Source organism: Bombus vancouverensis, chromosome 1, assembly GCF_051014615.1.
Source record: "Bombus vancouverensis nearcticus chromosome 1, iyBomVanc1_principal, whole genome shotgun sequence".
Classification (NCBI taxonomy): Eukaryota; Metazoa; Arthropoda; class Insecta; order Hymenoptera; family Apidae; genus Bombus; species Bombus vancouverensis.
The window spans coordinates 17,279,792-17,296,921 of NC_134911.1; the positions used below are offsets into that span (position 1 = coordinate 17,279,792).

A 17,130-nucleotide genomic window follows, 5' to 3' on the forward strand; every position below is an offset into this window, starting at 1 on the left:
TTATCGTTTAATGATTTCGAACGATGACGATGAGAATCTCGGAGGAGTAGGATATTTCGATTTTTGGAGAACCGTAGATAAAGTACACATAAGTCAATTCTAACTGGGCTAACTCTGTCTTAAGCGAAAGGATCATAGACGAAAATTGTATATTTCAAGCGCTCTATCGTCCTATGACCAATTTTACACACATTATATAGAACCTTTCTCTGTCTTAACGAAGCCGAGCTTTCCATCGGCGTATCCAATATCGGGGGATATCGATGACAGAAGATCGTGGAAATAGCCTTAATTTAATCGAACGGGAATAATAGGAGCGCATTGGGCGGTTGTTCGAACGAGACGATCGAGAGAAACCAAGCGATCGCGTGGCGTGGGCCGTCGTTTCTGCTCCCGGCGCAGATCTTCCAGATTCAATGGCGAAAGATGGCCGGATAGCCACAACAAAGACCTACATACATGTACACCCATTGGTGGTTTACACGAGGAACCTAGAACCTGGCTATGACTATCGTAGTCCCGAGTCGAAACCCACAGCCTTCAATCATTGTCAATCAGTTCGGACGAGGCACCGTTACGGTGTCTTCGATGCACTCGTCCCGTGCTATCTGGCTACACCTACCTACTGCTATTCTTCGCCGACATTCCAGCCTTTACCTTACAGTCCCGTTTTCCACCAGCTTCGTCAATCTGTGCACACCCTTCGACAACGTGGACGCAGGTCCATCTTGGTCCTGGCTACCTAGCACAACCTCTCGATCAAATTGGCTAGACTGGACGTCCTGAATTTAAGAAGCGAACGTTGGATCTACTCTTTGTTTGGAGATGATTGGATCTGAGAGGTCTTGTCGAACATTAAGCTAACGAAAACGCTCGATCAACTTCTAAAGAATGAAAAAGTGCGCCCCAAAAGACCTAAAGACACTCAAAATCTGTCGTTGTGGCGAGATATTGACTGCTCTATCGACATGTCATCGAGGTTAGCGCGAGACAGTTATCGCGTTAAAACTGGCAAGCTGGTTAGCAAGACATTCTGCTCGAGAGAATGGAACTGGAATCGTATTTCATCGCTAACTCGAGACGCGATTTCACACGCAACGAGAACGTAACCGAAGAAACAATACCGAAGGTGAACAGAAAGAGAATCGAGAACGAGTGGATGATTGAAACGGACCGACCCACCACTGACCCCCGTCGTTTCTTTCGCGATCGTAGTCTCCCAAGTACGCCAATAAATAAGTATTATTACGATAACGATACAATGATAACAATGATAACAATGATAATAATGATAATAATGATAATAATGATAACAATGATAATAATGATAACAATGATAACAACGATAAGAATGATAACAATAATGATAAGAATGATAAGAATGATGAGAATGATAACAATGATAATGATGATGATAATAATAATAATAATAATAATAATAATAATAACTCTCAACTATGAAGATTTACTTATGCGAAATAAATGTCGCGGGGTTCTCTCGGCCCCGTACACCTGTGCGACCGTTCGCCAGTCCGCGTTTATCTGCAGGGCTCGACCCACCCACGCGAATTCCTGCCCTTCGAATATCGAGCCAAGCACTATGCACGTTTCTAGCTTTCTCTCTTTCTCCCTCCCTCTCTCTCTCTCTCTCTCTGTCTCTCTCTGCTGCTGCTGCTGCAGCGTCGTCACAGCTTCACTGGTGATTCCTCGGTGAAACGTTCTTCCAGCAGAAACAACCGTTACGATAGCTCCAAAATTGGACGTGGGATTTCGAAGTGAAGCATGTGAATTGTTTTTTGTCTCAAATGAATTGCAGAAATATTAAGTTATGGAAATATTTCGAGGTCGTCGTATAAATTCTCGAATTTTACTACCTGAATACGTGATTAGGGTTCAACTTCTTAAAAAAAAAGACTACCTCTCTAAGCTTATTTATTGCAAACAGACGATATAAATAATGGCAAATTCCAACGTAGATGTTAAAAGATATTTGTAACATCCATATCTTCCTGTTCATTTTGATTGACGAAGTTGGACAACACGATTTCAAGAAGTATCTCTACTACTACATCCTCCATCCAATCGTCAATTAAGTTTACCCAAGGTATCGAAGGAAGTGCCACGAGTAGCAACCAACAACCTATAAATCGATTTTTCTCCGCTCCAATTTCCCAAAACGAAAATCTCTGGGCCAGTTAAGAGCCTGAAAAGCCGCGAAATGATATTTACGAGCGTGTTCTCCGGTTGAACGTGAAGGGCGAGTCCAGAGCCGTTCTTAGTCCGGGCGTCCCTTTTCCGTATACGGTTCGAAATGGTCGTTACTTGGCAAGAAATTATTGCTATTACGGACGAAGCACACGCGCGTAACCTTGTTATCGGCTTGGTTGATACGGCGATTACGGATGCGTCGCGTGGTGGCGAGGCACCGTGTACCTACGTACACCAGCTCGTACACGGAAAATCACTAGTCACACTCGCGTAAGAGAGAAAAAGAGAAAGAAGCAGCGTCTAGGCTAGTTTAATTGGATACAAGCTCGAGTGTAACGAGCTCTATCGAATTACTTGTCCGGTAGGTAATTCACTCGGCGCAACATTCGACAACCTTTCGCTCCGCGAAGCCGGTCGTCGTTTAACGACGGATAATTCCTGTTTCGTCCCTTATACATCGTGCAGGATGTTTATTGATCGAAAAGACGCTGGCAAATTGCGCTGATGTACCGCCTCTCGGACGCTTTCGTCGCTCGCGAGCTACCTATTCCAGTTTTTCCAAGGGACTGCTCCATGTTGCATCGAACTTTCTACCAGGATAATTCTTCTAGGGTGAGTAATTACATCGTACGACAGTGGGGGGGGGGATTTATTAAGTTCCTGCGGGTAGTTGTTAAGGTAAGTCAAGTTAGCGAACAGTCATACTCGTTCTAGCAAATTCATTCTTTACGGTCTGAGACTACATTCGAGATTTCAATGTAGTTGGTTTTTATACGTTAAATTCGAACGTCTACGATCGTTCAGTTAATTAGCAAAATTCTACGATTCTTGAACCCTGATTGTTCCTCGATCGAAGAGCTTTAAAAGGCAATCTACTAATCGCAACGAAGACAACGACGCGACCGAAATGGCTAGCTAGAAGACAAGTCCCGAATCGTGACGGAAGAGTCGACTGGTCTGCGGACAAATTTCCAGATCGACAGTACCGGATGTGATTGCGCGCGGACAAAGGCCACAGCTCGCCTATATTAGGTAGAACGCGTCGGTTAGCTTCTCTGCCTACCTACTTTCAGAAATTCTGCGCTAACGAGCGAGCAGAGCTCCGCTCGCGTCGCTCCGCTTTCCACCGTGGACATCGCTGCCCCATATCTGCCAAATTGTCGTGAGCCAGCGCGTCGTTTTCTTTATTGGTCTTCTCCTTAGAATTTATCGAGCACCGCTCGCCGTGCCTTCCATTGTGTAGAAATTTCCCTCGTACTCGCTTCACGTCGTAATAAGAGTTAGTTTTCGGAAATTCCTCGTTGAGGCTTCAGGGTAGAACGATGGACTCGTAGCTGTAATCTTATCAGGTTCTTACTATTGGGTCGAGATATTCTCTTCGATAATTGACAGTTCGTTTCAAACACAGTCAACCTATCTTTACTAGCGACAAGCTTGGTCTGCGAACAGAGTCGACGTTACTTTCTTCCAACTTCTCTAAATTTATTTGAAGCTTGATTCCGCAATCATTCCGAACACAAACACTGTCTCGTTCGACTCTTAATAAACTATAACGTTGAAACGTTAAAGTACATTTTTCGATAAAACACAACAGCTTCGATTTTGATGACACCGCGAGACTGTGCGGAAACCTCGGATCTCCGATTACAAACTCGTATATCACTAACATTCTATATCATCATACCTTTAAACACAACTCAACTCCACCATCAGAAATTCATTTCTCCGATCAAACACAATTCAGGTCGGCCGAATCAATCAGTCAACGTTCTCAGCGCCAATTACCGACCTTCCAAACGTTATTCATCAAACCCATCTTCCCCTCGAACTATCTCGAATCAGAGCGTTCCTCCGCCGAGTAGGAGCGGTTTGGTGTCACGAGATTAGGTTATTTCGCCACGTGCTCGACCGTTACCCCAAGCCGAGAACTGTCCCTATTTCACTGCGAGTTTTAATTAACGTTTACGAACCGTACAGCGGGAGATTTCGAGATCGGTGGTTAGGCGGAGGCTTTTACGAACGCCCTCTCGAGACACTTTGTGCGACTGGCGTGGCTCTCCGCGTAAATAAATTAACCTCGGTGAAGGCACGTGCTTCGACGCGCCGACAACCCTCGTAGCTCGAGATTCGAGACAGGCCGGTTACCCGCAACTACAAGTGTTATTAGCGGCGATCGACCGGCAAGGGTTGCCTTTCTTCTCGACGACCACTCCTCGCTCGACAATTCTTGCCGGTTTAATTGAATTTCTAAGCGTTAACGCTGAACTGTCTCTTAGAATGTCTCGCGTACCTAGTCTTGAGTACCTTTGCGAAGACGTTACTCGGTTAATCTGCCGTTATATCACATTCACGCTAGCCGCGTTGTGACATTGGAGACAAACTTCGGAAAGTTAAGTAACTAGCTACGTACCAGTTCAAAGGAAAAGTCGCGGTTTTTCTGAAAAGTTTAATTTTAAATTTAATTTTGATAGATTCTAAGTCATTTTCGATCCTATCGTTTTCCGTTTAATTTCTGGCCTCAATTTTTTGTTGAAATTATAAATATTAAAAGTGTAAAATGTTAAGCATTTTTTTCTTTGTTCAAACGGTACCGAGATTACGATAAGAAAAAATTCGTAGATCGTAGGCTGAGGCAAAGGACACCGATCGGAAACTCTGCTATCTTCGCGTGTTCTCCAGCTATCAAAGAAACAACCGCCGAACAAAAAGATGAATTTCTCGATGCGCGCTTTCATCGCCGATTAAATCGGTCACCGGTTATATAAATAGAAGGCCGTGTCATCCGGACGATAAGTCGGATTTCGCAATTGGTCGCGAAGTGGATCCGGTCGCGACCATACTTGGACATAGCCATCTATGAGACTGATTACTTTAATCGCTTCGAGGAACAATCCGTCCGTTGAGCCGCATTCCCGCCGCTCTTTCACCTTTCCTGCCTCGCGGACGATCCAGTTTCACGGACGAACCTCGTACATTCGCGAGCGACTACGCGAAAAGAGGAAATAAACTCACCGTTTCGGAGGCGACAGACTTCACTTCCGCCAGAAGGGACGCGGCTGGTGACAGATAAGTCCTGAGGAAGTTCTCCAAGTTGCCGTGATAAGCGCACACCAGGATGTCCCGGGCCTGTCTTATCAGCAGATTGATAACGCCATCGCCGTAAATCGGTCCGAGCAAGTTCCGGACCAGCGATGCGACATCTCCGCGACCCTGCAACAAAGCGGTCCTTTCACGAGCCTGTTTCCCGGAGAAACGTTACATATTACCGTGAAGTGACGTGACTTGTTCGTATCTGGACAGGAATGAATTTCAAGGGTTGGGACGTGATAGAATGGCGACAGGTGGTGGAACGTGATGTAATGCGATGTGACGAGCAAGTCATTCGGAATTCAAATCGATCCATCGTGTACTTTATTAATTTTAGTGTCACAGCTACACGCGTGATCAGAATTTAAGTTCAGAAATTTGGCACGGAGAACAAGTTCGGTAGCGAATAACTGTTCCTTGTTCGCGGGATTCTTTCGGATGGAGGCCTAATCCAGGAACACGAAATTAATTTTAGAAAACAATTGATAATTGAATATACAATCCCCATTATCGCTAATGAACGGTATAATGGCTGGTAAAGGTCGAGATAGTTGCATTGTTAATATTCAGCACTTATCACGGACGCAGCAGCACAATGCGCGCGTTCTTATCTCCTTATTGTAGCCCCGTGATAAATGGACGAATACCAGATCATTATTATTATACCTGGTAGTAAGCTGGGGCAAACCAGATTAATTCCAACAGATAGTCGATAATTAACTACATTGTTGCCACTACATGTACGTCGATATACAATGAAACAGTGTCTGATTAAATCTCCTATGAAATCGGCCCAGTTATTCCTGCATAATATCATAACGATATCATAATATAATAATAGCGCAAAATAGGCTAAGGATATTACTACTGGCCATTACCTTACTATATTCGTAATGTAGAGATTTCACGTAATATATGGCGGCGTACATTCCTGAGTTGCATAACACCTTCGGGTTTCCGCGTTCCCAGAAGCTTTTAACGCGCTAAGCCATGGTTCCGGAAACGGGAAGCGGTCGAAGAAGCCGAGGGGACAAGCGAACTAACGGTTCCAAGTTCTCTTCCATATTGTTATGGAATCATGGCCTACGCCAGGAGAATCTGTTATCGACACCGATCTCCCCCAACGGTGAGAACAAACAAGGGGGAATAAATTGAATTTTATGGCAGCACCCGTCCGCCACTTCCAATGAACTCTTGGAACTTGCTTTTGGGGAGGTATGTGCGTCAATTCGAGGAGCATCGCTGGACTCCGTTTCTTCCGCCTGTCTTTTGTGCTTTCGAGAGATGTACGCAAAGTGTATTGAAACGAGGGTGCTAATTTATCGAGGAACTTTTCGCTTTAATTCAAGCTGACTATGTACTTTTGATTATAGTCGCTCAGATAAGTGGTAAAATTTTACAGTCTCAGGAATTGAATTCTAGCACATTACGAACTAAACATTTTACGTACTAAACGAACCTAATTGTCAGCTACTCTTTCGTGTCAAATATTACACGTTAAATATATCACTGTCAACCCTTCTTACCTCGTCGTTTATTTTAAGCATAAAATCTTGATCAAATTTCTTGACTGATATCTCCACGAAACACAGGATATTTCGTCAACAGCCTCTGACGATAAAATACAAATACACGAGATCTCTTCGTTCACCTATAACGTGTCAACGATTCAAACTCCATGAGAAACTAAAAGAAAAAAAGTCCATCTTCGTGAAAACCAACGAAAGAGAACGATTCTCCTTAGTATTTACACAAATCACCGGCAGACGTAAACGCGTTTATCCAAGATCCCTTCCTCCAATCCGCGTGGTCCTTCGCCTTCATCGATGCGAATCGAGGCGATCCAGTTCGTCTTTTTCGAGGAACGCAAAGTTGGTCGGCCTCTTGAGACCGTAAACCAGATACTTTCCAGCAAAATCGGCTGGTTGTTCGCAGAACGACGACGCAGCGGGGATCGGGACCCGGTGCTATCCGCTTACGAATCGCTCGGCCGGCGGGCGTCGGATGGCGAAGCGGACAAGTGGCATGCGTCGCCCCAACGGCGATGTGGCTGCATTATATCGGCGTGCATCGTTACACCGGACTGCATAAACATCGCAGTTTAGCGGCCACTCGAGAAACCGGGGAACACCGCGATGTAACCATTATACGCGTACTCGATCGCCCACGTGTGTCCGCCCTCATCCGCCTGGTCTCCGTGCTCGATGAGCGAAAATGCTACGAGACTTGCGCGAGGTACGTGTGGAATGCGTCCGGTTGAGAGTTTAATAGGATACTTTTTGTTTGTCATTATATTTCAGCTTGAGATTTTCAGAAGATTTAGTAGACGTCACAATTTTACAAGGTAGCATATCACAAATTTGCAAATGGATAGAGTTGAACTTACAACTATTAAGGAAACGTTACTTATCTTCATTGCTGTTACTCCCTTTGCATTTTTTGTGCCTTTTTTCGTTCCTAGAATTTCTTTTCACACGCTCCTGCGCTTATCGTCTCAACCTTGCTTTTCTAATAAAATAGCGTTACATCAAAAAATTGCAGATAAGGTAGTCGAGTATAAATACGGCATCGGATTTTACAAGCTCGAATAAAGTAATAGCGATATATTCTCGTCGATTTCACAAACAAAACCATAAACTAGATAGAACAAATACATTCCTTTCTCTGAAAACAGCGATCTAACAAGATCAAACAGTTTAAGAAAAGAATCTAAATCACCCTCGACAATCGCTATTCGCTCGCTTGGATCGCCGCTCGATTGACAGCCACTTCAATTTGTAATGTCCCGATTACATGGTTCGAGCAACTGTTGCCGATCTCATAAACGAGTAGTATAAATCAGCTATTGTCTTGTTGGATCGATAATGCCGAGTATCGACAATTTTCGTGGTGGAACGGGAGTCCGACCCTCAGGATACGACGATATTCGAATAATAGGGCCATTTCAGGATTCGTCAATACCAATATTTGGTCAGTCGAAATTTATGGGAAAAGGGTAAGTCGACGGTGCATAAAAGACTCGTTAGGGGAGGATGGTCTCGTCCCTATGGGGATTCCGGAGAATGGAAAGGGACGTGGAAACCGAGGGTTCGCATAAATTAACCGAGGCTACAGCGCTAGCTGTTTTAACAGACCACCTTATGGAGGCATATTGTTTATTAATGCGTTTGCTCGCACGAACAGTCCGCTCTTGATTCACCGTAATGTATCTACACTTCCCTGTGATAATGTGATTTATGAAATGCTGGATTAAACACGCTTCGATGTTTAGAAGCACGTGGTGGATTTTGAAGGCAGATGTATTATTAATAAAGCGATTTAAATATTCTAATGAGAGTTAGGTGGGAAGTTCGTTGAGAATTTACATACGAGTTTCGAAGATACTATATTTAATGATCTTATTGATAGACTGCAGCTATACTTACTAATAACACGATAAGATTGACAAATCTAGTACAAACGTTCAACAAGGATCGCTATCATAAACAGCTTGAACAAATGAAAATATTTTTCCCGGAAATTCTAAAATTTCTCCCATTTAAAAACTTCCTCATCCCCTAATTTCGACCAAACCTAAATTGTAGATACACAATACTTCCAAACGAGAGCTCGCTACCGAAACAATGCCGAATTAATCAACCTTCAAGCAAACATTCGATAAAGCCCGACAATTTAACCTGGCATAACGAAATCAAAGATACTTCAAACGAATTTCAGTGGCCGTTTCCCTTGCCAACTCGCCCCACCAAACATCAATCGGATCAACTACTACAAGAGCCTTCGATCGAATTCACTCAAATCCCCGCAGCGAATGCATTCATTAAGCTTCGTTGCAACGAAAAGAAAAAGAGAGAGAGAGGGAGAGTCACCGGAGGGTGAGAAGGGTAGAAAAAAGTATAACGCAAGAGAGAAAAATAGAGAAAGAGAGAGAGAGAGAGTCGAAATTGTCGGCGGTACAAAGCGGAGTGCCGGCATAGAAAGAACGCGAGGAGAATTGGGACGTCAGCATGCCAGCAACCCTGCCTTTTTCATGCGCCCGTCTCGCTGACAGCAAAGCTGGAACGATCACGGAATTGAAATTGACCGAGAACGCCACGGGGTGGGCCTTGATTAGCCCCTTTGTTTAACCGGTCGCTTTGTTTAATCGCGTCCCGTTATAAGCGCCGCGAGTTCCTTTCACGCCCACCAATTTGCATTTCGTACGTACTCGCGAATTTCATGTTGCAGCACGATCTGAGTTTTTCTGTATGATTGGGATTTTGTCGGAGATGGAGTCTCCCTCACTTGTGAGAAAGTGGAAGGAAAAGGGTGAACGTTGCGCGAGAGGGTAAACTTGCTCGAAAACTTTAGTCGACTCGGGTCTAGCGTTTATAAATACCGTTGCTCCAGGGTATTTGCATATTTGCTTATTTTGAACAAGTTAAGTTACTGACAAAGTTTGTATTGTAAGACGACAAAATTGACGTTTGCTCGTGCGATAGGAAGGCTGTGACTTTAATTCAATGATATTCGTAAGTTTCGCAGCGAATAATTCAAATTGACGGAAGCTAATACCTGTCATCCTCGATCACTATACGGTTTATCATGAACGTACGCGATTCGAGTAACACCCACATACTGTTGCTACAAGCCAAAGGTGTTTCAAGAGAACAATTAATATCTACGCCTGGATCACGTTTTTCCATCGGCACCAATCGTTATTAATTCGTCGAACTGTCCGAGACAGCGTTCTGCTCGTGTAAACCAGTTTGTATCGAGCGACCACGTCAACCGGTGAACATTTGATTAGTACGTTCGAGCCGAACAGATATTCGAGGTGTACAGATTTCGCAATGATCTAATGTAATCCTGGGAGATTTGTCTTCACCGTGACACCGATCGCGGCTCGAAAACTCCGGTCATGGGAATCTATGGTGATCATAATGGAAACAATGAAACGTAACCGAGAGGAAGAAGAAGGAAAGAGAAAAAGAGAGAAGGAGACAGGCTGCAAGGCAGAGAGCATAGAACACTTTTCTCGCGCGGGAATAATACAGATCGTGAAAACATTTGTTACACGATCTCCCTAACCAATCAGCCAGACGTCCAGTCCATTCTCCGCGATGCGTGTCTGCGGCATAGAATATAATTTAATACATTTATATAACTGACGGGTTATCACTCTCGCTGGCGTGTCTGACACTTCTTACGTGGCCGGTATTCGCGAGGGCTTGTGGCGAATTCGCACCAGTCTCTGCCTGCGATTCTCTCGCGGTCGATTCCCTTCGAGTCTGCGTGAAAATTCCTATTCTACTTCTCCGTAAGTACTTCGTTTCGTTCGCCTCACTGACTCGTCCTTTCAATGCTTCTACAAGATTTCATGGTCGATTTGCAAAGATCCTCTAGCTGTCTCAACAGCAGAGAAATCAACATTTTGAAACCAGAAAAGCTGCTTCTTCGTTGCAGTTTTATGGAGAACGCTTTCCTACGTCTATGTATATCTCTCTATTTGCTTCTATCTAATTTACCAAGATCTTACAGCCGATAAATTTATATTATTATTAAAACTAAGTTTCCAATCTCCGTTTGAAATCTACACCTCGTCGTGCGAACGAGGATCAAATCAAATTATCCTAAGTACAAACTTCACGACCGTGCTTCAAACGCTATCATACTTTCCCATGAATAGCAACAGTGTACCGCTAGGCCGAGACCCTGAACCGGACGATAGACACCGGGCAACGACAATCGAACCGAACAGATAACCATCGTGTTAGAGAAGAAAACGCAAATCGATCGGCCGTTCTCGAAGATCGTGTTTGAACAAAGTTCGTTAAAGGTATCGACGTTGCCAGCGCTGTGAGAAGTGGCAGGGACACTTTTGCAGCTCGATCCACTTACTTTCGCCGATATTTTCTCGTTCTCGTCTCGTTAAGAACTCTCCTAAGCGGCCAGCCGACTCTTTCACGATCGACCGACGCGACGGTGACGCGGCGTCGCTTCGTAATTATCGAAAAGTCGAAACACACGGAGAGAAAGAGTGGAGAGGCCGGTGTCGTTAATTAAATCGCCGCGGCGACCGAGAAAAGCCATCGGAAGCGGAGCCGCGAACCAGCTTCGAATGGTTGCACAATACACCAGAAGCGCTCGCGATATCCATCAATGCTGCGTTGTTTAGGATCAGGATAATGCAACGGACCACCGAGTCCGCGAGCCGAAGGAGAGAGTTTCTCGAGCGAGACGGAACGAACACAGAAGGAAAGGGGAAGAGGGACACGCGCGGGATGGAAACGCGCATTAATCAATCTCCGCACGTGGAAACCCGCGCTGGCCTGATGAAGTGCCTCTCGCTCGCTAGTCCGATAAGCTTCGTGAATTGTCGTTTTCTAACGCTGTGGCACGCACGTGAGATTCGTTAGACACGCGTTTCTTTTTCTTTCCGCTTTCGGCAGTAGGGAGGTAGGTGTCGTTATTTGATCGTTTGATGTAATCGTGATTCAGAACCGTACGCTACAAACTTAAAGCTTCGACAAAATTACAAAGACGTAATTAATCGAAACATTAGAAAATAACAACTCTGAAAAAAATCATAAATTTTACCCTTAGCGGTAGACGCAGGGTATCAGAAGAACAGAGAACAGAGTTTAGAAGCGTGAAAAATTCATCGCAAAGATTAGTGCTAATCGAACGAAGTTCATCAACCTTTCCCGGATAGGACAACAGAGGCCGCAACAACTTTATATGTCAGTGTGATATTTGTATCTAAAATTGATCCCTTATCTCGGTTCCACGGCGAACACGGTCTTCCGTCGACGGAACAATGGCAGCCGCTTTCGAGAACGCAACAGGCCGACGCGCGGCGTGTTCGATCCCCGACGAGCAGACCGGAGCGCAATCGCAATAGCAACGACGACGACGACGACTCAATCCAACCAGCTCGGTGCATTCCAAGGATTTGTTTCTACTCAGATTACAACAGCAGATATCGACGACAACCGACCGATATTTCATGTTAGAAACGGCCACCAATGCCCGTCGTTAACTCACCGGTTTCCACGCTGCGGGGGTTGAGTGCAGAGGAAGTTACCTTCTTTCTGTTTCTGAAATTTTTATGATCTTTTATACGAGGGTGAAAAAAGATTATTGGAAGGAAAAACTACTAGGAAGATAAATAATCTACCTCCACTTTGCGGGGGAAATATCTGTTGGAAAGGGAGAATGAAAGTTTCTATGAAAACTCGTATAATTTTATTAGAGTGGTGGATAACATAGCGTATGGGAAATATGCGACTTTCACTTCAAATTGTCACGTATTATTTATAGTAATATTCTTTAAAATGTCGTTGTCAACGTTATTTTATAGCTTCCCTGTCGATTCATTTTCTACTGAAAAATCGATATGTCCCAACATTTGCATAACTTTCTCCAAATGTTACATTTACGTTTATTCGAATAACTTCCACGAATATTTTCACCTATTAAATACAAAAAAGTAGTTTACTACGATCTCGATAACAGAATTCGAGAACGAAATTCATTAAAAATTTCGTTGGTCAATTACGAATTTTTAACGTTTCTGTTAACAATCTTGCAAATATTCCATACAGATTCTTTCACGTCATCGACGATGATTGACAGCGAGATGAAACATAACAAACGGTATTAACCCATGGAAACGATATTTCGCATGCGTCGGTCTAACGTATAAGTCGGTTCACTACGAGAAATCAAAATTAATGAAAACGACGTGAAACGTTTCAAGCAACCCTGAATCAGAAAAACTGTCGGAATACCGTGCAGCACTTCCTATTGCGACACCCCCGGTCAGCTGCCACGTCAATCTCCACCCTGTACCGATTTGATTGCGGTCGCGCAATTAATTCGCTGTCCCACAAAAACGCTCGAAGCAACATTGTAGCAGAACGCAAGTCGAGGCCCACGGATCACCGATCCAGCAAAAATTTCTCCAGCCTTTATTACGTGCTCGGCGCACGTGACTCGTGCGATTGCGTTACTCGAGCAACGATGCAATGCAGTCACGCCAAACAGAAAGAGAAAGAGACAATCTCTCTGTGTAGACACGCTCGCGATATCGCTGACACCTCTCGACAACTACTCGAGAGAGAACGAGTCAGGGGTCGATTCGACGTTGACAAGAGAATTATGCCGGAATAAAGCGTTTTAAAGTCTAATTGAGTTTCTATGCGTGTAAACGCGAAGAAAAAATGGTATAAGTTGTAACGAGGAATATGTAGAGTCACGCGGCAGTTGGAACGCAGATGCTGGATTATCGGTGGTGGATATCAAGAATCCGACTTTCGCGCGCCAACAGAACGGAGGAAAGAATTGACTGTGCAGGTCGCGGCGACGGGTCACGGCTGCGGCACCCTGTATATAGGACGATGACGTCACCGTGGCTTACCTACCGGAGCAGAGTGTGTAAAATGCATCCGGTGGGTGTGTCGCTCCCATACCCTTTATGACTCCACGCTGGCGCTACGAGCGACCAGCCCGCTCCTTACAAACGCCGCGCCGCTTTAACCGTCGCAGAGTCGCGCCGCGTCGCGTAAACGACCCGCCGCGAAAGGGAAGGTAATCGTAGCCGACCGCCACCGCGATTCGCCATCTCGTTTTCACCGACGTTCCCAGAAGGAAATATCGTAGTATTTCGAATTTCAAGCTCAGAACTTGGAATTTTTTATGATTTTTTGGCCAGCTCTGTCGTATGGCTCTGGACCAAGCGTTACACACGGAATTTCCTAAAAAAGTTTTTCCAATGTGTTCGACCGTTCGCGGAGAGACGCGATCGCGAGGAAGCGCGCCAACGGGAGTCGTAAATTCCCGTTATGATTAGATAATCGACGCCACGAAATGATCGGTCCCCTATTTCGTTTAGGATAATAGAGGTGGTTGAACTGATTGTAACACTGAAGTAACAGGTTACAATATACATTTTATTCCAACAACTTTATAGACATAGACAGTTACGCTTGGTGCGTATATATAGGTTAAATAGAAGACTGATCTAAGGGTGGAAAACCAGTCAAGAGATGTTGACTGATCTAAAGATGGAAAACCAGTGAAGTTCGGTGACGATGCTGTGGCAGAGGAGAGCTATCGATGGGTGTTCTAGCACATCGGATTCGTTGATGACAATTTTGGCCAGGAAAGTGAGGGCAACAGTCGTTGCTTCTAATTGGTGGGCAAGGAAGGGTTCTAGCCGTCTCCGAGAGAAAGTTGCTAGCGGGAGACACCATAGGTGAGAAAAACCAAATTTCTTGTACCTTCCCGGAGTGGACACTAAATACCAAGGAACACTTGAAGTAAAAAGATACATATTTGATCTAAAGGACCTTAACTATGAAACTGCCAAGATTTATGGTGGGTCCTTAAGATTGCTGAGGGTACGCAATAAGGATGTGTAGACATGTGGGCCTGGTTTGTGTAGAGGATCACCGGACGTAACACAATGCGTCACGAAAATTCACTTTACGGAAGTTCAAAGAACTCGTACAATTTATTTGAAAACGAACTTGTGCTATCGTAAGCGAGATTTACAAGATCGTTTCTTATATGACGTAGCAAGAAATTCTGAAATGTAACATCGCCAGTATATGCCAAGGTATGTGCTACAAACTGTGAAACGTTTTTGTAGCAATCGAACAGATCGAAAAGCTCGCTACACGAGCCACGAAACAAATAAGGGAAAGTCTAATAACGCGGAGCAGGGGAACGAGTAATAATGGAAACGCGACAGATCGTACAAGACACCTATTTACCAGTCGATATCGTTTAACTCTCTCCTCCAAATCTAAAAATCAAGCTGAACGTTGGTCCCAGTTGGTTGACAAGCGCGCGTAAACGCATAGAAAACGCGACTCAAATGAAAAATTCATTCGGTAATTACTGTAATTCGCGTTTCACGTTATCAACGACATTGCCAATTATGCTCTTAATGTCGCTCGCGAGTTCTGCGGAAATATCGTGCGCGCTGTAATAAATCAATCGCCATCTACGTTGCTTGCAAATTGGTACTATGAAGTTACTACGTATAAAGCGCTTTGAAATTACTTCACTTTTATTATCGATCCTGAACAGAGAAGTTTCAGATCTTTCAATTTGTAATTCTCTGTTCGACGAAACTTGAGTTCCGAGTATCTGGTGAGTAAAGATCATTTCTACTTTCAAACTCAAACTTAAACTCAAACTCAAACTGAAATTCAAATCTAGACCGAATTCAAATTCATGTTTGAATCTTTAAATTCGCATAATTCGAACTTTTAATTAACTATCGAACCTCATCAGGAAACGTCAAGGAGAATTCGAAAACGAAATTTTGACACAACCTCCGGCTCGCTCCCGTGGATCCGCGCGATTAAATTCTCGTTGCGTGCACGGTTGAAACTAATTGCGGCTGGCACGAGGGCCACCCGCAAAGAAGTCGCGGAAGCGCTTTAACTCCAACAAACGTTCTACACGCGAGCATTTCCTCCCGTCGCTTTTGCTCGTTGTAACCTGTAATATTTGCTCCAATTTTCTTGCGTTACATCGTCCCGCAAATCGCACCCGTTTACTGTAAACTTCGAAGCGGCGAACAGTGTTGCGCAACGGAAATCTCCGAGTCGAATTGCCACAGTGTCGTTAACTCGAAGGAAAATTACCGTACGTACGATTATGTAAGACGGACGCTTTGGCGCGGTCGAAAATCGTAAGCGAGAAAGGACGCGGCGAGATGGCTTTTAACGATAATGGAGGTTGAGGTGACGGGTCTATAAAGGGGAGAACGATGTCGTTATTTGATTCGTCGATTGTCCGATCCATCGCGGATAATATCTCAAAAATGATGAATCGATTTCTAGGATCGTTGAGGGTACTGTAATAACTTTCAGTCCCGTCGCTATTAACGCGGAATATTTGCTCTATATAATTTTAACAAAATTAACGACGAAAATACTACACATTTTATTTTCTTGTTTTATTTAACATACCACTTGGAACAGAAATCTTCCAGTTGAAAATATTTAATCCGTGTTAGAAAAATTGAAAAACATCGATATAACAGTATTTTTAAATAATAGTCCATATCTGTATCTCCTTCCGAATTTCTATAAAAATTCTAACCGTCGAAAGTAAATTCCAAAAATATAACTATAAGGTGAAAAAAAAGAGTTAAAAGTATACAAGGTTTGCTAAGAACTTAGAAAATTAAAACATATCACAGTCGCTGAACACGTTAAACAACGCGCGATTCTCTCATCCGCAAAGACGAACATCGTCATTTACTTTCTCACCAAATCAACACACCCACGCTATCGATCCAATTTATCGATCCTCCGCTAGAAGATCGCTGGCAACAACGGCGATCCCTGGCCGTTACATTCTCTTCAAAAACGTTTCCATGTATCCACGAAGTTATCGGTGGATCGGACGACAGGAACCGCTCGAGGCCGGGAAACACGCACCCCGTAAATCAGCTTGGAGACTCACTCGCATTCGCGCGTTGTGCAACATCCGCGGCGGTAACAAAGTTCCTGGGTGATGAACGAGTACAGCTAGTTCAAGGGAGTCGAATTTCCTCAACCTCCGCGTGATTTTCCATGTTCCAAGCGAGATGTATATAATCTCGCACAGCCTGCTTATCCGTGTTCGTGAAAAAATCAGCCTCGATCCTCTTCCAGCGAGTTCGTAGTAACGTAGAAGCAAGTGATCCTTACCCAGTGAAAGAAGAACGTTAGACTATGTTTACATCGTAATGTGTTGCAACATATGTTGAATATATCCGAATGTGTGCACCGTATAGAAGATAGGACACCTGCTGACTAATTGTATCATGTTCTGATGAATGAGACATCCGTA

At 44.1% G+C, this 17,130-nt stretch overlaps 1 protein-coding gene and 1 long non-coding RNA gene across 5 annotated transcripts in view; one reads left to right on the forward strand and one right to left on the reverse strand.

Moving 5' to 3' along the window:
• LOC117153763 (uncharacterized) overlaps positions 1 to 17,130 on the reverse strand; it is a 302,729-nt gene that overhangs the window by 230,200 nt on the left and 55,399 nt on the right. For all 4 annotated transcript variants that reach the window (XM_033328133.2, XM_076621483.1, XM_033328130.2 and 1 more), the window contains exon 3: positions 5,221 to 5,418. In XM_033328133.2, the coding sequence (XP_033184024.2) occupies positions 5,221 to 5,418 (198 nt within the window). The remainder of the gene's footprint in view (positions 1 to 5,220; positions 5,419 to 17,130) is intronic.
• Positions 2,559 to 17,130, forward strand: part of LOC117153562 (uncharacterized) — a 74,063-nt gene continuing 59,491 nt past the window's right edge. The window contains exon 1 of the long non-coding RNA XR_013059199.1: positions 2,559 to 2,820. This is a non-coding gene — a long non-coding RNA (uncharacterized LOC117153562). The remainder of the gene's footprint in view (positions 2,821 to 17,130) is intronic.